Raw genomic sequence first — 25,141 nt, 5'->3', positions numbered from 1 at the left:
TATGGGTGAGTTGCTGCGCCTACACCAGAATACTGCTTACCACTCAGGCATGACAGTGCCAAGCCCCTCCCTGGAACGACTCACAGTGACAGTGAGGCCCCAGCACAAATAAGGCCACGGTGTTCTAGGAGCAGAGCAGAGCAGCAGCCTAGGGACCATGGTAGTTAGCTCTTGGAGACCGAGAGCCAACACGGTGGTCACTTTGGGCTTGAGGGAAAGGTCTGGAAGCTGTGCCCTTTTCAGTGCTGAGCACCGGCTGCTGGCTGCCTCCCACATCCCAGGAGATGTGCTCACGTAAGGATGGCCACCCAGATGACTCAAGCACTGTGAGCTGGGAGGAGGCAACGTGGTTTCCTCTGTGGTCCAGATTAGCACGGAGGATGGCTACCACAGGTCCCCACTAGATGTGCACCCAATGGATCATCTGGGAAGGGAATCCGTGTCCCCTCTCCTCAAGGCCCAGCTAGGGCACAGGACTGTCATCAAGAGAACACAGGCAAGGGACCTCTCAAGGCCTTATGAAGTCAGGTTCACAAGAATGGTCCCTCCATGAGGAAGGACATTCCACTGTGAGAAAAGTTACCTCCATCTGAGGAAGGCCACGGCACTGTGAAGGTCATCTTACTGTGAGGAAGGCTGTTCTGAGGAATGTCATTTCCATGTAACAAGGGTCTCCCTTCCAGATGAGGAAGGTCACTCTGCTATGTGGACAGCCACATCAGCAGCACTGGTGTTCTCATGGGAGGTGGAGACCCTGGCACACTGCACTGGTCTCCCCTGATGTATGGGTGGCCTGATGTGTGGAACAGAACCTTGCGGGACCTGGAACATCACATCCCAGGACCCTCAAAGCCTGACATGGGGAATGAAAGATCCCTTCAAATTCAAATTCAAAAGCTTACATGACTGTAGCAGGTTTACGATTCTTCTTATGCTGGAAACACATGCATTTAAAAAGCCATTAGTCTAAAAGCTAGCAACACGGAGCTTTGGCTTTGCCCCTGTGTTTTGTTTTCGTGTGAATTGCGACTAACACATTTAAAATATTGTCAGCTCAAGCTTTGGATTCAAATGTATAAAGGTGTAATTGCGAGGCACCGGCAACTGAGGGGAGCAGGCAGGGCACAGGGGAGCAGAGTGTTCACGGGCATGCCACTGCCTGAGGCAAGGCTGGTATAAACCACGTCAGAATGTTCCGTACGATTCCCATGGAAACTGCAAAGATACAGAAACCACACAAAAGGTGACAGGGAAGGAATTTACATTCACACCCTTAAAAAAGCACTTGGCAGGTTTATCAGCAGAAGTGGCTGAAGAGGAAAAGGGTGTGTATATGAAGACAGCAGTGGAAGCCGAGATGAAGGCAAACAAGAAAAAGAAAGGGAAACAAAGCACTAGTGACCCAAGGGACAGCTTTAGGCAGTGTGACACACATGTGACACATGTGGAACTAGTGATCCAAGGGACCACTTTAGGCAGTGTGACACACATGTAACACATGTAGCCTGAGCCCCAGAAGATGGCGCATACGAAACATGTTTCAAATGCTGATAAAATCCACAAACTCATAGATACGAGAAACCCAGCAGACCTCAAGCATAAGGAACAGGAAGAGAATGACGCCACCCTAATCAGACGAGTCAAGATTTAAACGGAAAAGAAATGGAATGATGTGCTAGAGAAGCAGAGGAGGGCTCCTCCTGAGGAATGACGCAAGTGAGGTGACAGAACATCCTTAGGACACTAACCTGCCATCCCAAAGTCCTCAACTGAAGGGGAATAGACATTATCAGGCAACATGCTGAGCGATTCCACCTCCTACAAGCTGCACCAAGAGAAGGTGAAGGAAACTTCAAGGCAGAGGAAAGCCAAGCACAGGAGTCTGCAAGTCCACTTAGGAGCACAGGGCTGCCTTCTGCTTTAATTATCTTTAAAATTAGTTTAGTGGGCTGGAAAGATGGCTTAGCGGCAAAGAGCACTGACTGCTCTGCTGAAGGTCCTGAGTTCAAATCCCAGCAACCACATGGTGGCTCACAATCATCCGTAATGAGATCTGATGCCTTTGTCTGGAGTGTCTGAAGATAGCAACAGTGTGCTTACATATAACAATAAATAAATCTTTAAAAAAATTAGTTTAGCCTATGTGCATGTGCACACATGCATGCACGCGCGCGCACACACACACACACACACATGCGTGTTTGTGTACCGTGCGTACCACTATGCGCATGTGAAGGCTGAGTGTCTGGGGATTAAACTCAGGCTGTTGGGCTGGCTTGGCAGGGGCTGTTTCTTCACTGAGACATCTCACCGGCCCTTACGTATCTCTAAAGTATGTGAGCTTCAAATAGCATTCAGTTACGATGTATAAAAGCAACCAGTGCGGCAGCAGCAGTGGGCGTGGCTAGAACACTGTTGGCAAACTCCCTCAGAAGGATTACACTGGAAGGTGAACCAAGGTGGCCACTCGTGATTATGTCTTATACATGCACACAGAGGTACAGGTACACACACACACACACACACACACACACACACACACACACACACACAGGCACACAGTATAAATCCTAAAATGATCACTGAAACAAAATAACAAAGACTGACACTAAGTTCTAGCTAACAAGCCAAACAATGATTAAGTAACCAGATGAAAAGTTACAGTTAGTAAAGGGGGAGAAAATAATCAATAAATCCACAAAAAGTCAGAAAAAAAAATAAAGATAACAGACAGTGAGATGACAGACGAGATGACAGACGAGGCACCTGTCTCAGAGAGAACAGCTGGGGCAAGCGCTGACTCCATCAGCCTGGGTAAGTTCATTAGACCCAGTGTCACACTGCCCAAGAGAAGTGACTTCGAATGGGAGGACATATGCAGGGTAAGAGGTAAGGATGAAGCAGGCACCTCCACAAAGGCACCTGTCACCGCAGGCAGCAGAGAGCGAGGGAGAGAGCAGGAATGGAGAGGCAGACTTATGACACCCACGAGTAGAGTAGCACAGACATTTATGCCCCTAACACAGCTCCAAACACATAAGCAAAGGGGACAGAACTACAAATCAGTGTAGATACAGTTTTACCTGGGGGGTTTCAATCTCAATCTCTCTCCCCCCCCTCCCTCCCCCCACCATCTCCCCCTCCCTCCCTCCACCCTCTCGCTGCATACAAGCAGACAGAGAATAAGGAAGAGCACAGAGTGCCTGGCTTGGGAAGCGCTACCAACCAACGCCAACCTTGACCTCTGCTCGCACACAGTGCAGATCTTCAGGCTCAGTAGGAATGCCCTCTTAGAATGATCCAAGTCCTGGACCACAGAATGGATTTTTGAAAAACAAGTTTTAAGAGACCTGAGGGATGCGAAGCCTTCTCCCTGCAGTAGAGGAATTACATGAGGCACCAGTAAGAAAAAGGCATTTGGGAAATTCTCACATATTTTGAAATGGAATTACACACTCGGAGCTTGGCTTCACGTTCCAGTGTGTATTATGTCACCCAATTCCCAGAGCCACCTGGGAAAGTGTGTCACCAAACAAAGACCAGGCTCCCAGAGTCAGAGGGGCAGTCTGGGCGTTTCTGCCCTTGCCTACGCTACGACAACAGTGGCCTGCAGACCTCACACCTGCTTGTCTTCTGATGAGAATTCACCACAGAAGCTGACATGGAGATAGATGCAAGCCCACCTCCCCCTGGGCCAAGTCTGCTGCTTATCCTTCCTGGCGACAGAGTGACACAGGTTCTGACCGCAGAATGGTGTGCCTAGGAGCCTGGCAAGCACAGGCTCGGAACACATATAAACCATTTTTTCCTACAAATCAAGGAAGCTGCCGTCAGACAAGCATATTAAGCCTCAGAGACTGGGCGGCTGGGTACAACAGACACGGCTTCCATTAGGTTAACATTTACAGCTTTCCTGGGGAACGTTCAACCTTGGGACAAATTATTCCCAGATCAGTGGGCCCCTAAATTGCAGGGCACTCAGTGACCCTTGTCCAATTACAGCCCAAGACAGCTGGTAGTGTGTGTGTCTCCCAGTTGCAATTAGAAGCAGGATCTGCGGGGCTGGAGGCCCACACTGGGTGGGTTCTGGGTGTAAGAGGGGAAAGGTGGTACTGTACTTTGTGGTGTTGAGTTTGTGGGGGCAGCCCCAGCCATGGGCCCACACATGCGTGTCTGTGTGAGTGCCAAGGGCTGGATGAGGGATACCAGTCTTTATTGGATCATGAGACCCTGCTGGGCCAGGCCAGCCATGTATTAAAGAACTAGTGAGTTCTTGCCAGGCATGGCAGTACACACCTTTAATCCCAGCTTGGGGAAGGCAGAGGCAGGCATATATCTGAGTTTGAGGACAGCCTGGTCTACATGGGGACAGCCAGGACTACATAGAGAGACCCAGTCTGAAAAACAAAACAAAAAGAGAATGAGTTTTTGTAGTGTTGGGGCACAAGCCACCTCAGTGCCCAGGAAGGAGCCTGACAAGATGTGGGATGCCACCAGCCAGAAGCTTTGGCTTGAAGGCTCTATCCCAGGAGAATAATCAGCTCTATGCCCATGCGGGCTCCTCATAGAACCTGGGAGGCATCCAGGCCAGAGGCGACTGGCTTGCAATCACTAACCCCGACTGCAAGGCCTTCCCAGGCCTTGGGTGAGGACAGAGAAGCAGGAGCGGTATCCGGGGAGGCTGAAAGGCAAGGGTCTCCGCTGTGCTCTCTGGCGGAGGCTGTGCCAAGATGGTCGGACAGGGATTCTTCTCACACATGGTAGCTCCAGGAACAACCACGGGGGCTTTGCCCTTACCAGAGTTACAGGCATGGGGTCTTGCATCAGGGATGTCAGGTGGCATGGATCAGATGTGAAGAGATGTTCCATATCACAGAGAAAGAGGATGGCTCCCGGAGAGTCTGTGGGTTGTATAGAGCCTGGCCCATGAGGTAAGTGGCCTCTTTTGCTCAGGTGCCATCCAGTCATGGACACCACTCCTTGTAGTTGGCAAGCAGGAGAAAACGCACTGAACTGGTACCAAGACGATGTGCCAAGTAGAAGAACTGAGAGTTCGGAGCCAACCTCCCAGCGGAACAGGCACCTCTCTACAGTGGACACACTCTACAGACAGCCAGACTCTACAAGCTCACAGGAGCCTGCGCCTGTGGCCAAGAGGCTGAGCTCCGTGGATGGGAACCTGGTGGGTATTCCTGAGGGCTTGGGGACTGGGGCACACAGCCTCACCAAGCCTGACTTCTGTGAGGGCTGCTATCCACTGTCCTGAGGTGAAAGGATGAGACAGAGAGATGCCATGAATCCCCCACCCCCAACCATGTGTGTGACCTGATGTGTCTCCAGATGACAGCCCCTCCCGACCTCTTCATGGCTGAAACAGTGGTTCTGATGCCACCATTCAAAACACTGTACATGTATTTATTTATTGTGTGTGTATGGGCAGATGTCATAGTGCATATGGAGATCGGGGGACAAGCTGAGGGGGTCTGTTCTCTCTAACATGTGGGTTTTAGGGGCTGAAGTCCAACTGTCAGACTTGGTGGCAAGTACCTTTACCCACTGAGCTCCTGTAAGTCAGGCGTTTGAAATGCACTCTGGCATAGCATCTTAGCATGTTGCTTTCTGAACTCTTGGAAACAGCAGTTTGTTTAAAAGAATGGAAGAGAAGACGTGGGCCTTCATGTGACCACACAGCTTTGCCAGGTACAGACAGCTCAATGGAGCCAGGGCCCTGGAAACCATATTGGTAACTGACTTCCCAGAGTCGCACTGAAAGACCAGAGAGATGACAAGATGACAGAGGTCCCTGCAGGGAGGTAGCGACCAGGGCAGAGATCTGCCTCCATCCCCCCACTGTTTAGGTTAAGAAACAGCCCAACTGACCATGTGTTCCTGGACCTCACGGGGCAGCCTCGTCTGCAGCCCTACCAGTAGGCTGCCTGAAAGCCAGGGCTGTGGAGGCAGGCATGTGGTCAGTGAGAGTATTCTGTGTGAGAGGTAGCACCCTCAGGTCCCTCCTTCCCATAGTGCATTCCTCCCAACGCCTGCTGAGGGACTGGCAGATGGCATCTGCAGGCTGGGCTGCCCCAGCTCCAGTGTGCGTGGGGAGCATCCAGTCTGAGACACATGCCCACCCTCAAGTGCTTGGCACCCTCAGGAGTTAGTGCTATCCTTGCTGCAACCTGGGGACATCGTTCCCATCTTTAGAGATAGGAAACCTACACAGGAAATGAAGCCTCCTACACCGAAGAGACAGAGGAGAGACTACAGCGATGCTAAACAAAGCTGCCTGTGGGCACAGACCGAATTCCTAGTGAGAGAGGAGGGACGGGAAGAAAGCAGCAGAGCCCAGGTTCTCAGGCCATGCAGCAGGCTGTCCACCACCTGTGCCAGCCATTCTACCCTAATGTACATATACGTAGGTGTACAAATACACACACGCCACATATGCAGACACACAGGGATGTGCATCCACACGCCCATGGGATATGTATGCTGAGCCTGCCAGTTCCTGGCATAATCATGGCACTGGTGTGCTGACCACGGTGGAGGTGATATCAGCTGCTCTTACCATGGGCTCGACACTCTAACTTAAAAACAAGTAATACCACACAAAGGCTTCTTTTGTGCATGCCGAGGCTGTGGGGCTTCACCAATAATAGGAGCTGAAAGTGATTTATTTCCCTGGATTAAAGGTCAGCTCTGCAAAGCAACAGTGCAAACTTCTATTACCTCATTCATGTTGCCCTGAGCAAGGCGAGGAAAGAGTGGGCAGGGTGATGGGGGGTGGGGGAAAATTAGGGAACGGGGTTGGGGGAGGCAGAGACAGAGAGGGAGAGACAGATAAAAGGGGAGAGGGAGAACGCGAAGAAAGGAGAAGAAGAGAGAAAGGGGAAGAGAAGGAGAGAGAAAAAGGGAGAGAGGGTGTAAAGGATGGAGAGAGGGCGAGAGGCGGGTACTATCCTCTGTGGACAGTTGGGTTCTTAGGTTACCGAGCATCTAACAGCTCAGGGAACCAAAAGGCATCTGTCCTTGCTAGTACTTAGCTATAGGATGAAGCTTTCTCTACGAGTGACATACCCGACACCAGGAGGTATCAAGGCCTGAATGTGAGGAATGGAAACATCTGCTGTTGAGGTTTTGGATCCATTCATTGGTCAGAGGCAAACACACAAACATGACGCACTCCCTGCTGTGTTATGGTCACTGTGCACTTCAGACTGTGGTACCCAGTTGCTATGGGTGATCTGTATTTGTCTCCACCAGCAAGTACTGTGGGCCACGGCATCTCACAGCACTCTCTGGATGCTGCGCACAGTGTACTGTGACCATCATGCTGTGGACAAAGTCCCGAGCTTCTTGGCAGATGGTGCTCCAGCAGAGGACATGTTGGAGAAGCTGTATGACATCAACATAGAGCTGAGCACCTCGCCTGCACAATGGCGATCAGTGATGGCGTGAGCCACATCTGAGGAGAGCACTAGGTAAGCAGCAGGGCCCAGAAACCCACTTGTCTCTTCCAGGCACAGTATGCAGGACCTGTGAAGTCACATTGTATGTAGTCCCACCTCCAGGGACTGCTGTCTGATATCACGCAGAAGACCATGTGGAGAATCTCATGGGTGGTGTGGCTGCTAGTGGGCTGGGCTTGGAGCTAGGACATCATGATGTGGAAAGAACATGAAGATCATCAGCTTCAGGGCCTTTCAACCTTACTGTGGCATATGAGTGACAGACGCTCAGTAGAAGCCATCCTCTGGGAGTTTCCTGGGCTGGCCATGCATGATCCTCTCGTGGTGTGAACTCCAGCACATGATCAGCTGTAACTCAGGGACCACTGGCGCTCTCTAGTGTGCTGTGCTACGTGGCTGACTGGCTGTAATACTACGCTTCCAGCAGCCATAGCCAAGGAGTGTCTATTCTTGGCCTTTGTCCAGACTCTGGGCGCACAGCTCCTGGCAGGGTGACACTGGGGGGGGGAGGGGCACATTCTGTTTTCCACAGTAAGTCCATGCTGGGGATGCCTCTCCTGGGTGGGCTTGGTCAGAGATGCCTGGCATGAGCGTTCTGCTCACCAGACCCCAGGGCCAGTGTTGAAGCTGGCTCTCTATGGTCATGCCCATATGGTGAATCACTACAAGTCAGACCAGGACACTCAAGCTTCAGGACCAATGTTGGGGAGCCAGAGAGACCACATATCTCCCTTTGGCCTATTGTGAAATGTATACTTCACAATAAATAGAATCTCAACAAAATGTCCCCCAAGTTCTAGTCTACGTGTCATTTGACTGAACATGGCTGTGGGAATCCCAGCCAAACTGGACAGACAGAGTGGAGCACCTGGGACACCCGTGTCTCTGGATGCTGTTAGGTTGAGACTGTGGCCTCTCAGAGCTCAAAGGCCACAGTTTAACCCATCCATAAGCATCGATTCCACAAGGCCGGGCCTGCCCCACAAGCACAGCTGCACCCTTTCTGCCTGCCCATGCCCCTGCAGGGCTGAAATGGAGGACTTGACCCTGACATGTTTTGCCTGAAGCCACCAGGGCTTCCCTCTCCATCCTGCACTGCTGCCAGTGACACCAAAACCACAGGTACAGATACTCACATGGACGTCATCACAAATGGACAGACATCACACATGGACGGTCATCACAAATGGACAGTCATCACACATGGACAGTCATCACAAATGGACAGACAGACATCACATGGACAGTCATCACAAATGGACAGACATCACACATGGACAGTCATCACACATGGATGGTCATCACAAATGGACAGACATCTCACATGGACGGTCATCACAAATGGACAGACATCACACATGGACGGTCATCACAAATGGATAGACATCACATGGACGGTCATCACAAATGGATAGACATCACACATGGACAGTCATCACACATGGACGGTCATCACAAATGGACAGACATCACACATGGACGGTCATCACAAATGGACAGGCATCACACATGGACGGTCATCACAAATGAGGTAGGATCTAACCAGAAAGCTGGCCTCCTGTTTGGCTGGATGCCAACTGTGGAGCCTGAGGAAACCCAGCTCTGAGACAAGGCACTGTGTGGGTGGTGCACTGAGGAAAGAGAACCCCACCCTGTGCTGAGGGCCTCCTCCCCACTACCCCTCCCAGCCCATTGCAGGTCAGTTGGGTCTGGCACTGTCCCAAGGCCAGTCATGCCAGCTCTGGCCTAGGTGCCAGTTGCCCCTTCCTTGATGCCGGGGCCTGGACAGGTACTCTCTTCAAGTGCACTGATACATAACTCGGCCAGCCTTAACCAGGAAGAGCTGGATCTTGGATAATTTCCACTCTCTGGAGGCTGTCCACTGACCACACTGAACACAGCAGCACCATAGCATCAAGCTGACCATAAGATGAAGGGGCTGCCTTCTCCCACCTGGCCCATAGGCTCAGGAACCTTCACAGTTGACCTTCCCTGCTGGGTCAGAGTGCAGCAGTGGCCATGGGCTTCTATGGATGGGATGTGATCCCTGCCTCATTCATATGTGCTTGGCCAGGCCCTGGGGAAGGGGACAGGGATCCAGCGATGCTTCAGAACTCTCTAGTGGGCCTAGGCTTACAGTGAGACGTGGGATGTGGGATGTGTGGATAAAAGCACAGGCTTTAGTGTGTTCTGCAGAACAGGCCTCACATGGCTTTGCAGCAAGGGGACATTGGTCCATCAGTTCCAAGCACTCTGCATCCAGGCAGTTCCCAGACTTGCCAGTGCTAATCTGCATGCAGACTATGTCCATAGACCTGACACCAATCATGCTATGTGGGCGTGGGGCCATCTCAGGAAGATTCTGCTGCCTGAGGGTCAGGGGCAGCCCAGGCTTCATGTCCAGGTCTCTGAGCCCGGTCCTCTGTGCCATGGCCTATATGTATACATAGTTCATTGCATATAGCCAGCTACTCATTCTAATGGCTGCTTTCCTGTCAGTGCAAGGTGGGAACCCCACCACAAGAGAGAAGAGACGTGTAGGGTCCCTAGTCAAGTAGACACAGGATGTCTGGGATAGATGAGGGTGAAGGGGACTCTCACGTCTTTAAAAAGTGAAGTCTAGCCATCCTGGCTAACCACAGCAGACGGTGCATCCCTGCAGCTGACTGACAGCAATGGGCACACCAGAGGTGGAGCTGCATGGGCTGTGTCTTCAGCCGCTAGAGGACTTAAGTGTCTAGAGTCAGCATAAAATGTGACGAAGGTTGAGCCTGGTACCTGAAGCTCTCAATGGAGAGAGGCAGTGACTAACTCCTCTTCTCCAGCAGTGGGCAATGTGGGCTGGGCAGGGAGAGGGAGACACATGCCACTGTTCTGCAGAACAGTGAGATACATGCCACTGGCTTGGGGTGTTGGGCAGATGGACATCACCGCAATGTCACATGCCCTTGGATTAATTTGCAGGATGAAGCTGTCCCTGCCCTCATCCTCAGTACAAGCTCATGAGCATCTGGGAAGGGCAAGCTTGTTTTGAGGAGTGGAGACTTGGTGCCCATGATGACTGTCTTTGGGAGTACAACACAGCAGGAGGTGTGGGGTAGCCTCACTGTGCATCTGCAAGAGAGACAGAGCCAGAGCTGCAGCTCCCAGGAGAGGGCCTACCCTGACCTAGAGGGAGGCATGGACAGAAAATGGAGCCAGGGAACCAGAGGAACTGGCCCAGCAGGAGGGAGATGCTCATAAGTCACCTAGTCATCTGCCCCGCAGCAGAGAAAGGAGGAATGAAGGGACCTCTGAGAGTAGCGAGACTGATGCTTCAGCCACAGCCAGGTCTGTGCTCACCTCATAGTGGAAGTCCATGCAGGTCAGATCCAGCCAGCACTTGTCCCCACGGACCTTGATGAGGCCCTGCAGAGGCAAGAGAGGACAGCATCAGGCATGGGCTGGCAGTTGAGATACAAGGACCTCAAACAGGATTTACTTCTAGGAATGAGAAGTGATCCAACCCCAAAGGCCAGGGTGTTGTGTTTCAAAGAATAAGGGAGGGGCCTATTCCTTGTGGGAAGTACTCCAAGAGCTTGTGATAACTGTGCAAGGCTCCTTCTGAGGATGAAAGCCAATATGCTCATAGTAGGAACCGCACCCTCTATACAGTGGGTGCCTCTGTCAATGAGGGATCCTGTCTCAAAGGAGGATGGTGGCATTCCCAAGGATGACACTTGTGGCTGTCCTATGACCTCCACGTGCATGAATGTTTGTGCAATCTCTCTCACATATACATATAGATGGGGGGAAACAACATGCTTACAGTATAAACATTAGGGTGTGAAATGGGCAATGTCAACCCTGAGTGGCAGACAGGAGGGTTCCAGAAGCTCACTGGCTTGCTGTGTGAATCAATGAGCTCCAGGATCAGTAAGAGATGGTGTCTCAAAAAAAGAAAACAAAAAGTGTAGTACAATAGGAAACACCCCATACCAATCAGCATGTGTGAGTACCCCACTTCCATGCACCTGTACACAAAGATGCAGCTCTCACACTGCGGATACCCAGGCCTTGTCAGCTGCACCCCAGTGGGGGATGGGAATGTGCTTCTACACACGTGGCTGCTCTTGTTGATGAGCCGTGCTGATGGGAAGCTCAGGCTCCAGGCTGCCAGGGTCCCCGTAAGCAGAATGAACCCAGTGCCGAGGATACTGAGCACTGGAGAGAGAAGTCGTCTAAGGAGCTTTTGTGAGTCGGAAGGGACTTTAGGCAGAGCAGCTGGGAGGTGGGAGTAGCACCCGGCAGTTGGTCTTCATGGCTCTGCCTCAGCCACCTCCATATACTGCCTACAGGTAGCTCTGGGCCTGTCCACCTTCTCTCAGGAAAGCCAGGTGGCTTGCAACTATCCCTGAAAGAACTAGAAATCTTAACTTGAGATGCAGAGATTCATCTGCAAGGTCTATCATTTCCACACTAGTGAGAGAGAAGGTAAGGAAACAGCCTCAAAGGAAATAGCCCAGCTTTCTGAGGCGGTAGTTCCTGTAGGTACAACTGTCCCAGGAAAGTCGCTTGGACTCTACCCACCGCTATCCATCTATCCGCCCACTACACATTTATGTACCACTCATTCTCTACCACCATCCATCAACTGCCTATCTATCCCTATCTAACACATTCCCCACCTACCAGTGCATCATCCACTATTCATCCCTCATCCATTCACTTATCTGTCACCCAACCACTTATCATCCACCCACCCATTATCCACAACATTACCTACAAATCAAACATTATCCACCCACCCACCCACCATTTATCCATCCATTCATCCATCCACCCATCCACTCACCCATTCATCCATCACATCCATATATCTATCTATCCATCCATCCATCCATCCATCCCATCCATCCATCCATCCATCCGTCACATCCATCCATCCATCACATCCATCCATCCACCCATCCACTCACCCATTCATCCATCACATCCATCCACCATCACATCCATCTGTCACATCCATCACATCCATCCATCCATCCATCCATCCATCCATCACATCCATCCACCATCCCATCCATCCATCCATCCATCCATCCATCCATCCATCCATCCATCCATCCATCCATCACATCCATCCANCCATCCATCCATCCATCCATCCATCCATCCATCCATCCATCCATCCATCCATCACATCCATCCACCATCCCATCCATCCATCCATCCATCCATCACATCCATCCATCTCGTCCATCACATCCATCCATCCACCCCATCCATCCAATCACCTACTCATCAGCCACCTACCCAACATCCATCTGCTCACTGGTCCATCCATCATCAATCTACTACAAGCTTGCAGACCTGGACTGAGTGCCCATGAGGTCTGGTGGGCATAAAAGAAACCACACCCTAGTGCAGGAGGGAGAAGAGGAAAGTCCATCAGAGATACTGAGAAGACCAAAGTGGGTCTTAAGTAGCTGTGGCAAGTGGCACACAGGTAAGTGACAAACAACAGAAATGTATTTCTCAGTCTGGGAACTGGAAATCCGAAGTGAAGGGGCTGGCGTGGTTGGTTCTATCAAGGATCCACTTCTGAGCTGTAGACAGCTAGCTTCCATTGATAGCCTCACAGGGAGGACAGACAGTGAAGGACTTCTCTGGGCATTCAGCATTCACAATGGTGCCCTCCACAGATAGATCAGGAGCTGTGAAGCCCCTGCTCACATCAATTCACTAGTAATCATGATTTGAGCTTGCAAGGAATTGGGGTGACAGACACAGCCTGGGGGAGAGGCCGTGCTGGCTGGGTTTCTGTCAATTTGACACAAGCTAGCATCATTTTGAAAGAGGCAACCTCAACTGAGAAAATTCCTTCATGAGACTGGCCGTGGGCAAGCCTGTGGTACATTTTCTTGGCTCATGATTGGTGTGTCCAAATCACTGTGGGTGGTGCCACTCCTGGGCTGGTGGTCCTGAAGAGCAAGCTAGTAAGCGGCACTCCTCTGTAGTCTCTGCACCTATTTCTACGGCCAGGCTTCTGTCCTGCTTGAGTTTGTGCTCTGACTTCCCTTTGATGGACTGTGATCTTCAAGTGTAAGCTGAAATAAACCCTTCCTCCCCAAATTGCTTTTGTTCATGGTGTTTTACCCCAGAAATTGAAACCCTAAGACAGAGTGGTATCCCTGGAGAGGCCAGGGACTGCCCCGGAAGGAAGAGGAGAGTGGCCTGCAGATGCTGGGTGTGGGTGGGAGGCTGGCTAAGGACTTATGTCTGGAACAGAGAAAAAGGTGGGAGGTCAGCATGGGGAGCCAGAAGTCCCACAGAGCCTAGACTAGGTCATTGGTGGAGAGCGAGGCTCACCGGAGACAGCAGGCCGCGCTGACTCCGGCACAGTAGGCTGCTCAGAAAGCCCGTGATCCATGGGGAAGCCTCAAGAATGGGTCGCCTAGGCCTCCTGGCCACCACTCTAACAAAAGCCAGCACACTGAAACCACAGGAAGCAGCGCCTCTCCAGACATGCCGAGACCAACACAAACGACACACACACAAATGACACACACACAAATGACTTGCTTGCATTAGGGGGATGCGAGGTGCAGGATCTCAACAGGGCCTGATGGCACAGAAGTAGGTCCTCTGGTTGCCGTGGGGTCAATAATGGCTTCTGTGGCCATCCAAGCGAAGTAACCTGGGCAGCGTGGGCTTGTGTGGGAAGCAGGCCGGTCTAGTTCCAGACACGCTCATCGAGGGAGCCCAGGAGACAGGCTAAGCGGCAGATCTGCTATGAAAGCCGAAAGGGCTGTGGGCAGATACTGATGCCGTCCTAAGAACAGTGCTCAAATGTAGCCACTGACACCCAGGAGACAGGGCCAAGTGATCACGAGGGCTCTGGGGCTACACGAACCTAGCCAGCGCCTATGGGAACACATGAGTACTCACACCAGGGCCACATGTGACATGTGTGACACTACCTAATGGGTACCTGCTTGTGAAGGCTGGTTTTAGAGGGAGCGCTCTCTCAGAAGCAACATCTCCAGGGTGTCACAGGCCCCACAGGGCTCCCGGCAATCCTGACAGCACAAGGGAGCTGTGAGCACTGCAGGGAGTTGAACTGTGCTGTGCCTCCTGGGAGCACTCTATTTAAAGACTCGAAGGATGAGTTACTCAGACAACCAAGTTACCTCTTGGGAAACAAACACAGTCAGACTGTACGCCCCGGGGATGGCGTCCAGCGGAATTCCTGTCCTGGACAGCCATGGTCACTTGAACACGGTGCTGTTGGGTGGATCTACCGGTCCAGTGCCTGAACACTCCCAGCCCTGCAGCGCTCTACTCTGGGTGTCTGTCGAGCATAACCACTGGTTGCTGACAGAACACGCCCACTGAGTAGGGAAGTGAACGGTACCCTCATCATGTCCATGAGCTGCACAGAGCTCTGTACCCCTCAGTCTGAGAGAGAGGGACTCTTTGGAGATTCACACCAGGAAAAGAAGAAAAAAACAAAATAATTAAAATGTCACTCAAACTCAGAGCTGAGCTGAGACACTTAGGAACCTGAAGCACTCTTCGGAGCGGAGGGCGTTGGAGCCACTCCCAACCGCTCGCTCTGCTCGCTCCTGCTGGAGATGTCAGACTTCCCACGGGTCTTTCTTTCAGCGTGTCAGAGGAACAAAGCCTTCTTTGAGCCTTTTTTCAGCCCAAAATTAATTTAGGGTAAAAAAAAATGGCACAGATGGGCCTCAGCATGGCAGACCTAACGGGAGCAGAGTGACCCTCAGTCCCCTGCGACCTCTTGCTCTACAGCCTGGGAAGGAAAAAGGCATGACGCTGGAATGTTCCAGGCTGATGGAAGATACCTTGGGCTCAGTGAGTGGGGACGAATGTGTTCCTGCCCAGCAGCTCCCGATTGCAACTTCTGCTTCTTAAAAAACTCCCGACTGGCAACGGAAACCACCATAGCGGAAAAGCCACACCACGAGTCTGCTTTGGGATACCTGTCCCTCTGGCTCGGCGTAAGACGCCTGTGGCCTGAAAAGGGCTGAGGTCCCTTTGTACCCTCTCAGGGGCTTAATGGGGTCTAAAGCTATGTTGGCATTTGCAGGACTGGTATAAGGTGGGGCTGCTCCTCTCTTGCCAGAGCTGAATTCCTGATGGGAATGCCCAAGAGCTCTGCAAGCTGTCGGGGTTCATGGCACACGTTAGTGTTGGAGCGACTGCTGCCCATCCAATTGTAAACCCTATCTTATGTGATGTAAGTAAGGCTCTACAGCGTCCCAAGGCCCACTTGTTTCCAAGCAGAGAGCACAGCCCTCGGTCCCCCATCCTTGTGGAGTGGACCAGTGGCACTCGAGAACACAGTGTGTTACTGACTGAGCTCCAGGCTGCAGCCCCCTCCTGGCTCAGCTCTACCAACACATGAAGTGCTGCTACGAAGAGATGGCACTGCCCTGAAAGACCAGCTCAGTGTGGGAAGCCCTTTGTGGCACTGAGAGTACAGACGGTGTGGGGACCTCTAATGAAGGTGCCCTGGGCTCTGCACTTACAGGACAAAGCTTTTCACTTGCAAGCACTGCTCAAGTGTGCCCTGAGATGATCTGGAGTCAGCGGGACCAGGGGCATGACGACCACCCAGCACTTCCAGGCTGGAAAGGAACTCCCACAAGCGTTAGGGAAGGTCCATCTGTTCGCCCAAGAACCGAGAAAGTGCAGCCTCCAGCAAACAGGCACGTGCTAACAGGTTGCTTGTGTGTGTGTGTGTGTGAATGCGTATGGCAGATGGGCCCAGGACAGTCCCTAGATGGTGGAGACAGGTGTGTTAAAAAGCTTCGGTTTAGCAAAGCTCAGGGTGGCACAGAGTTAGGCAGTCTGGGGTTTTACATTTTGAGAAACTTCAGCTAAGATCTGGTTCAAAACGACAGAAGCACCTCCTGTCCATATGACTGCAGCTACCCTAGTGTAGCCAGCTCAGGCTGGAGCCAGAGTCCACCGAGCCGTGGATACCCAAGGTCTTACAGCATGGTTTCACCAAACACCACCACTACATGCCTCAAACTGACTCCTGGTCCAAGAGGTTAACTGGGAGATGTGTGTGAAAACAGCAGCAATTTCTACCACAGTGTACGCTGCATAAATACTTAGAACAATCTGCCTCTTTGTAAGAACATCGGGTTTCCTTCTAGAAGCTCTGGGCCTCTTTTAGCTACTACTCCCTGCAGAGTCACTGGTTTTTCCCAATGGCTCTGGTCAGGTCTGATTCACTGTCTCCTTGTTGTCAGGCAACGTGATGCAATGGTATCCTGCTGCTTGCATCCACACAATCCGTACACATGCACATGGAGGACACAGCCAGATGCAACAAAGGCACTTGAGAATTGAGATGAGCAGAGCTGTTAGGCTTTTGCGCTATGTCCCTTGAAAGGGACCTCAGCACCTATGCATACTAACTTTAGATGGGCTACGGAGAACGGATGCTAGGGCTAGGGTTCTGAAAAGCCTCAGCTGTGCTGGGCTATGATGCTTTAAGCCTCCGAGGGTCATGGGCTGTGTGAGACAAACAGCCGTTGAATGGGGACCCAAAGAGCTGTCTGGGACAGCTATACGAGAGGTCTGCAATTGGGGATCAAAGGTCATGACATAGCAGGCATAAGGTCCAAAGATTCCCGCGATGTCTCTGAGCTGAGTCAGAGGTCAGCCCTTCAGAGTGTCCTGGGGGCTGATGGGCAGGCAAGAAGAAAGCCCCCTTTCTCTAGCTCTGCCCACGCTAATGCAATAAAGCCAATTAGAATGATTGCTCTCATTTCTGAGTTAGGATGCCCAGGACGAGGGAAATGGCAGGGACATCCGTTCCGTTCTGTCTTCACAGGCACTCTGCATTCCAGCATTTATTTCATTATATTTAATACAATTTTACCAGTGGCACTCCAACTCCGAGAAAAGGGTCCGGCAACTTCAAAGCCTGTTTTTGTCTTGGTTCCTTAGCAGCCGCCCTTCCCTGCTACCAATGTCTCCACCCTGCTCGCTAACTGTTCAGAGCCGCCCACGAGCCCCACACTTCCGTGGCCTGAGCATCATCTCCCGAAGCATCCTGGGGGGCGGTGCATGCTAACATGGAAACTGCTTTTAAAATTATCCTGGTTCATCCCGTTCAGAACACAGCCAGGCTTCCAGCTAACAGAGACTTGGCTTTGCAGCGTCCTGGGGACCCCACCACCTAACAACCTGGAGCTGCAAGCTGACTGAGTGGCCCTGCTCTGAAGTGGACATGAGCAGAAACAGATTTCCTTCCACATGAAAAATGTCCCACAAGGAAACATCTCAGGGTTTCTCTGTGTGCTGCACATCTGGCCCCACCTCAGCCCATGAACATCATCTGCACGCATACCACTTACCCCAGGCTATACTCTTGTCTAGGAGGGGCCAGGCATCACCCAGAGCTGACCGGGTGCTTTTGGGTGTCTCCATGACTGCTGTCCACTCCTGGGACCTGTTGGCTTTTTGTGGCAGCTGCTGAGTAAGCTCTTGGGTCAGGCTGGGCGAGGTTTAGAACATTCTGGACACATTGCAGGCAGTCCTGGGGCCATCTCTTGCTTCTCCAGCAGGAGCAGCTCTTTGGCCAAACTTATCAGCTGGCTCTTTCCTCCCACAGTGTATCCCCCACTCAGTTCTCGGAGTCACTTGATTGCTTCCTCTCCCACTCACTGCACAGGTCTTCTCTGGCCACCTCTGCTCTTCACTGAGTTGTCTTGGCTCTGAGAGATCCCCTATGGCCCCAAGTCCTAAGTGGCATGAGACTTCTTTAGATGCTTCTAGTGGGCAAGAGCCATGACGACTCTCAAGGTCATGCCTGCTTGGCGAATTCATTCAGACACAGCTGCTCCCTTGAGTCCTGCCCAAGTCCTGTCCACAGTGGCCGCCACAAACCCTCTTCCTGCTCTCTGGACACACACAGGGTTATAGACTCACTCACCATGCAAGGCATGCAGTTGCTGTGGCCTGCATCTTGAAGCATCCTGTGTATGAGCAGGCTTGTTACCTGCTCTGACAGAAGGCTTGCTATGGTTTTACATGGTACAGATGTGCACACTCTATGTGTCTGATTCCTGACAGGTTGCTGTCAGGAATCTGGAAGTCTGACTGGGCATTTCCATCCCCACAACGATTTCTCTGCTTTCTTTCTGGTCAGTTCTATGTCCTACCAATGACAAGGCCATCGCAGTTCAGCTCAATGATCCCGCCTGGCCAGGGAAGTCCCTTAAAGGGACACGTGTCCCAGGAGTTCCCTGTCTGCCTGGCTGTGACTATAGATTTGGGTGGTAACTACACAACTGCCTTGTCTGCTACTTTGCTCTGTCGTAATATAGCCACTGGTTCCTAAAAGACTGACATGTGGAGTTCTCCCGCATCTGGCCATTCTGGGCAAAACTACGGGAAACCTGGAGGCTAGAGGACACATTCCTAGGGGCAGCATGGTTGTCCAAGGGCGGCTACACATATCCCCTGACACAGGTCTTTGTGTCACAGGTCCCTAGCGGTTCTTATTTCTGAAAAGTATGATCTCTCTCGGTTTCCCCACACACCCACCTTTGCAAAGAAAACTCATTCTTTTACCCTTGTTTCTATGGTTACAATGTATGCTCTACATGTTGTATATCAAAACTGAGTGCCACAAATGTTTCTCCAGTCTGTGGTTTGCCTACTCACATTTCCAGGGGTCTTTAAATCAATGAAGTATAACCTCTCAATGTCCTTCTTCAGTGGCTCTATGCGACCCCTCCAGCACAGTCCAGTGACTTGGCTTCCCCACCGCATCAGAGCTCTGGATAGGTCCCATGGGGAGCAGAGGATGCAGCTCCTGGACTCTGCTCTTCCTCTGACTCAGGTTTTCCACCTTAGATTGCAACCACGGGTCTAAAATTAGCATAGCCCCCTAATTCTGTTCTTTTTTAAAAGATCCTCTGTATTTTCATACCCAGTTCAGAATCGGCTAGTTTCTCTAACAGGCCATTGGAAGTTTGATGCTAACTGCCTTGAATCTGTAGATAAAATTGGGCAAGCTGGATGCAATATTGAATCTTTCTGATCCACAAACATGGTCTGTTTCTTCATTCATAGTCTTTGAAATTCCTTTCAGCTACATTGTATAGCTTTTAGGACTTAGATATCCTTAAATTAATTTACTATAAGGTTTTTGAGGGGCTTTGATGCAATAGATAACACTCCCAATTTTTTTTTATTGTGTAATGGCTTGTTAACAGTTTGTGAAACATTGGACTTGGTGGCTAAGAGCACTGACTGCTTTTCCAGGAGACAGGGGTTCAATTCTTGGCACCCACAGGATGGCTAACAGCCATCTGTAACTCCAGCTCTGGGATCTGATGCCCTCTTCTGGCCTCCTCCAACACTGCACATACACACTGCACACACACACACACACACACACACACACACACACACACACACACACACGCAGGCAAAACACCCACAATATAAAATAAAACTACATCTTAAAAATATATATGATGTTAACCTTGCATCCTAAAACCTCACGCTCATTTTAATAGTTGCTTTTTAGATTCCTCTTTGCCCTTCTCTCCCTCCCCCTTCCCTTGTTGAGGGGAGATGGTGACAGGGTCTCACATAGCCTATGTTGCTATGTTGAACTATACACACGGAAGATGCCCTTGGACTCTTGATTCATATACCTCTACCTTCTGAGTGCAGATTCTAGGTGGGCACCATTACACTCCTCACTCACTGGGTTTTCTAAGTGCACAGTCATATCTATGGATTACAACTTAACTTCTTGTTTTCCAAACTAGATTCCCAATACACTCTGGAGGAGTGGTCTCTGATCTCATAATATTCTTATACTTGTTTGTTTTTGAGACAGGGTTTCCCCGTATAGCCCTGGCTTTCATGAAACTCCCTGTGTAGACCAGGCTGGCCTTAAACTCAGAGATTGGATTCCCGAGTGCTGGGGTTAAAGGCATGCTCTCTCTCTCTCTCTCTCTCTCTCTCTCTCTCCCTCTCCCCCTCTTCCTCTCTCCTCTTTTGGCAGCCTCTCTGCATACACCCTAGGCTTCAGTCTACTAGGTGCTTGGGCTACAGGCAAGCTGAAATTGTGTATTGAAAAAAAATTTTTTTTAATCTGCTGTGATAATAAGATGGCTCTTTGTCTCTACTTTGTTACTGTAGCAGATGACATGAGCTGATTTTCAAAGATTAAGCAGCCTTGCATCCCCTGCGCCTTTTTATTCAAGATTTCACTGATCACTCCTGTAAGGGTTCCTGTGTCTTTGTGAGGTCCTGGGCTCTGACCTCATCTCTGCATGTGATATCTTCATGAGCCTTAGGGCCACCGCTGCTGTGCTGGCTGCCAGAGGCACTTGGGGACCACTGCTCCTCCGGTATTCTCTAAGGCAGCAGTGGAGGACTGCTGTTATTTCCTCACGAGTGAAGTCAGCTGGGGTATGGATTCTTTCTGGAATAGTTTTTCTTCTGTCGCTTTCTAATTCAATGTCTTTAACAGACACAAAACTGTCCAGGTTTCCTGCTTCCTTTGTCTTGGTTTTGGTGGCTCCATTGGTCAGTGGATCTGCCTGTCTCGTCTGAGCTGTCAAATCTGCAGGCCTAAGCTTCTGTGACATCCCAGGTGACCTGAGCTACACGTGCTGACCTGGGGATGCTCTCTCAGGAAGTCTGTGGTCACGTGCTGGCTGCTGCCCAATTCTGACCTGGAAGCTATTGACCCTGCAGGTTTCTGTCTTCACTTCAGATGCTGCAGTTTCCTGTGTGAGAGTGGGGAGCACCAGGAGGCAGGACCTGTGCGAGGGGACCTAGGGACAAACACGGAGCTGGAGTCTCACACGCATGCACACACAAACACACACACATGGATGCACAAATACACACACTCATAAACATGCAGTATGTACTTGTGTACACAGATATGCATGCACACACATACACACGCACATGCGCACGGGCAGCGGTCAAGGCTGTGTCTACTAACAAGCAGGAAATTGAGTCTGAACTGGTCGTGTAGGGCCTCACCACTGTTTTCTACAGTCTGTGGATCACCTTGGCATGAGACACAGAATTCTAATCCTTACATCACTGCAGATTCTGAGCCCTATCCCTCCTTCCAGGAAAAATGACATAAGCTCCCCCCCCCCATCCAGGATCAGCCGTCGTTCTTGCTGCATACAGAACCAACTGTTTAGCTTACATTTTGTTCCATGAAAATCTCGAGTCCTAAACTCTTTGTGGTTGTTTTGAGACAGGGTCTCACTGTGTATAGACCAGGCTGACCTCAAGCTCAGACATCTACCAGCTTCTGCCTCCAAAGTGCTGGGGTTAACAGCATATGCTGTCAGGTCTGGCCGAGCAGTAAATTCTTAACTTCTAAAATATGAAGCAAACATAAAGCAAAACAGTATCAGAACTAGCATGTTATGTGCCTATATGGAAATATCACAGTGAGACCTATTCTATTATACACCAAATTTATGCTAATTTTAAAATTTACACACACACACACACACACACACACACACACACACACACACACACCAACCTGGCAGCACAAGTTTGTGTTTAAGAACAGCAGAGAGTCAGGAACTGAGTGGAGACTGGTGCCAGCTCAGGACACACTGCAGAGACGCAGCCCAGAAGCAAGGCCAGGGGTAAGGACAGTCCCACTGCCCTGAGCTGACAGCTCCTTTCACTTGGTATTTACCAGTTACATTCTCTGTCTCGTCTCTACCCTCACGGGCCTGCAGCACTTCTATAGGTGAAGTTCACAGCAGGGCTGGCTCTCCAGGAAGAGAGGCATGTGGAGCACGTGAAGAAGGGACTGTCACCCACACATGCTCCTCTAAATGGAGGCCGTGAGGCTGGAGGAGGGGAGGTGTACAGAGAAGCAGGTGCTCAGCCTTCCCACACGCTAGGGGTCAATATGAAAAGCAAGGGGTCTCTCTCCCCTTGGGTAATGTGCAGGCCTGAGAATTCCCAGCAACAAAGGTGTTGGCTCCATTCCCAGAATCTCAGCAATGGAGACTGTTAGCCTGTCACCCGCACAGTTTATCGGCGTGGGATAATCAAGGACAGAGCTGGTTCTAGATTCTGTAGGGAAACCCCATCTCTATCTGATGCCGGGGCTCTGTCCCGTGGCCCGACGAGGAGCTGGAGTTGCAGAGGAACATATAAACCTCACTGCAGACACACACACACACACACACACACACACACACACACACACACACACACACACGATCCAAGATCAAGAAACACAAAGGAATTAAAAAGAAAAAAGCATCCCTAAAGGCAGTGTACCGCCTTAAACACTGCCTTGATGCCCACATCACTACTGTTTCCTGAAGCAGGAGAGCCTCCGCCTCGATGTGGCTGACACTGATGCCCTAAGAAAAACATCCCAGACTGGTGGGATGGAGGCCGGAGACCTTCCTGGTATGAGGGAGCCATGGGAGGCTTCACTACTCCTGCAGTTGAGAAAAGGAGGGCAGGGACTCTGTAGAGCCACTGATACTCCCCTGATGGCCATGTCCCCACCCTGCAAGGCTGGGAAGCATATGGGCACCAGGGAACCCAGGACTCTCAGAGTAGGCTGCCTGGTGTGTGGCAGAGAGGGGGCACACAGCACTGCTGTGACTCTCCCTGACATCCTTATCCTCAGAGTTCCTCTTACAAGGAGCCTGCCTGCCCTGAGGGCTGCCCCCGTCCTGTGTGGGGAAGCTGTCCAGAGTTAGTGCTGCCAGCACTCCCACAGCAGCTCGGGTCACTGCGCCTGGGACACACATCTGTCATCTGAGTTCGTGGGTGAGGTGAAGAAGAGACTGGCCAGAGCACAGCGTCGGCTGTGGCCCTCTAGCAGGCAGGCACGTGCTCTCCTGTAGTAGTCACCCCGACTGTCCCCTAATACCACCTTGCTTTCAGTGGCACCAAGAACCAGAAGGGGAAATAGATTGCTCTCCTCCTGTGCTGTGGGGAGGCCATGGTGGGACCATGGGTGGCCAGCTTGGCTGAGCTCAATCTCCCCAGGCTCCCGAGGGACATGTTTTGAGGGAATGCATGGACAAACAGGTTTGAGGGGAATTTCTGCTCCCCTAAGCCAACCTTCCTCAATGGTAGGCTGACCTCATTAGGTCTGGAAATAACTCTTGAGCTGCCACACAGTTACTGGCTTGAGATGAGAATACACATTCTCACAGTGCCTCCTCCCACTGAGTCACCGATGTCTCCATCACCCAAGAAGGATCCCTTGTGGCCTACCCAAAGAGGCCAGCCAGTCACCTGTTCTGGAGCCCTTTCATGAAAGGAGTGTGTGTGTGTGTGTGTGTGTGTGTGTGTGTGTGTGTGTGTGTATGTGCATGTGTGTGTGCATCTCTGTGTGTCTCTGTGTGTGTGTTTGACTGTGTATCTGTATCTCTATGTGTGTGCATCTCTGTGCATCTGTGTGTATCTGTATGTGTCTCTGTGTGTGCATCTGACTGTGTATCCGTGTGTATCTCTGTGTGTGTGCATCTGTGTGTGTCTATGTGTATGTGGTATGTGTGCATATCTATATGTCTGTGTGTGCTTCTGTGTATGTAGTATGTGTCTCTGTGTGTGTGTGTGTGTGTATGTATCTCTGTGTGTGTATCTGTGGTGTTCCTCTTGTCAGGCTCCCCTCACTGAAGATGATCTTATTCACAGATCCTCACATTTGGGTCTGTAACATCACTGAAATTTGACTGTCATGGAATCAGGCAGCCTGTCTCCTAGAATTTTTCATACAACACCATTGTGGCTATTCAGTGCGTTGGCATTTTTGGGCCTGGAGTGCTGACTCACACCTTTAATCCCAGCACTCAGGAGGTAGAGGCAGGAGGATCCCTGTGAGTTTGAGGCCAGCCTGATAGACACAGCACGTTATGGTCCTCTTGCCTCAGCCTCACAGAGTTGGGACTATGTGCCTGTATTATCATTCAGGCCGATCCCCGTCAGCCTGATAGACACACGCTCCAAGACAAGCAGGGCTACATAAGTGAAACCTTGGTTCAAAAACAAAACAAAACAAAACAAAACTCAGAACCCAAACTGAATTTTGGTTATCTCCATACTAATGTAAGAATCAGTTTATCAATTCCTGATAAAAATCTTCCTGGGTTTATGTCTGAGATTCTGGGAAGTCTCCAGGACGATTAGGAACCATTTGGAATTCAGCTCCCCAGGGACTCAAGTTTACTTTAACTCTTCCCAAAAATGTTTTGCAGCAGAGAGGATTTAAGAGTGGCTATTCTTTTGCAAAAATGTTCTGCTTCTTGGTTTTAGATGTTATTATATTTTTACTTTTAAATAATTTTACTTTGTTTGTGTGACTGTGGTGGTGTGAATAAGAATGGCCCCTACAAGATCATGTATTTGAATGTCACCAGGCATTATATGAAAGAATTAGCAGGTGTGGCCTTGTTGGAGGAACTGTATCACTAGGGGTGGGCGTCCGTGTCTCTCTCTCTCTCTCTCTCTCTCTCTCTCTCTCTCTCTCTCTCTCTCTCTCTCTCACACACACACACACACACACACACACTCAGCTACTTCTCCAACACCATATTGGCTCCTATTCCATCACCAGGCTTCCCACCATGATGCTAACGGACTAGCATCTGGACCTGAAAGCAAGC

General features: G+C 50.8%; 1 protein-coding gene across 3 annotated transcripts in view; it reads right to left on the bottom strand.

The window, feature by feature from the left end:
• The window catches only part of Lmf1 (lipase maturation factor 1), an 81,855-nt gene that overhangs the window by 19,537 nt on the left and 37,177 nt on the right, over window positions 1–25,141 (bottom strand). For all 3 annotated transcript variants that reach the window (XM_021221399.1, XM_029533155.1, XM_029533156.1), the window contains one exon: window positions 10,812–10,877. In XM_021221399.1, the coding sequence (XP_021077058.1) occupies window positions 10,812–10,877 (66 nt within the window). The remainder of the gene's footprint in view (window positions 1–10,811; window positions 10,878–25,141) is intronic.

The sequence above is a fragment of the Mus pahari genome, chromosome 21 (assembly GCF_900095145.1).
Source record: "Mus pahari chromosome 21, PAHARI_EIJ_v1.1, whole genome shotgun sequence".
Lineage (NCBI taxonomy): Eukaryota > Metazoa > Chordata > Mammalia > Rodentia > Muridae > Mus > Mus pahari.
This window is presented reverse-complemented; position numbering and strand designations above follow the sequence as displayed.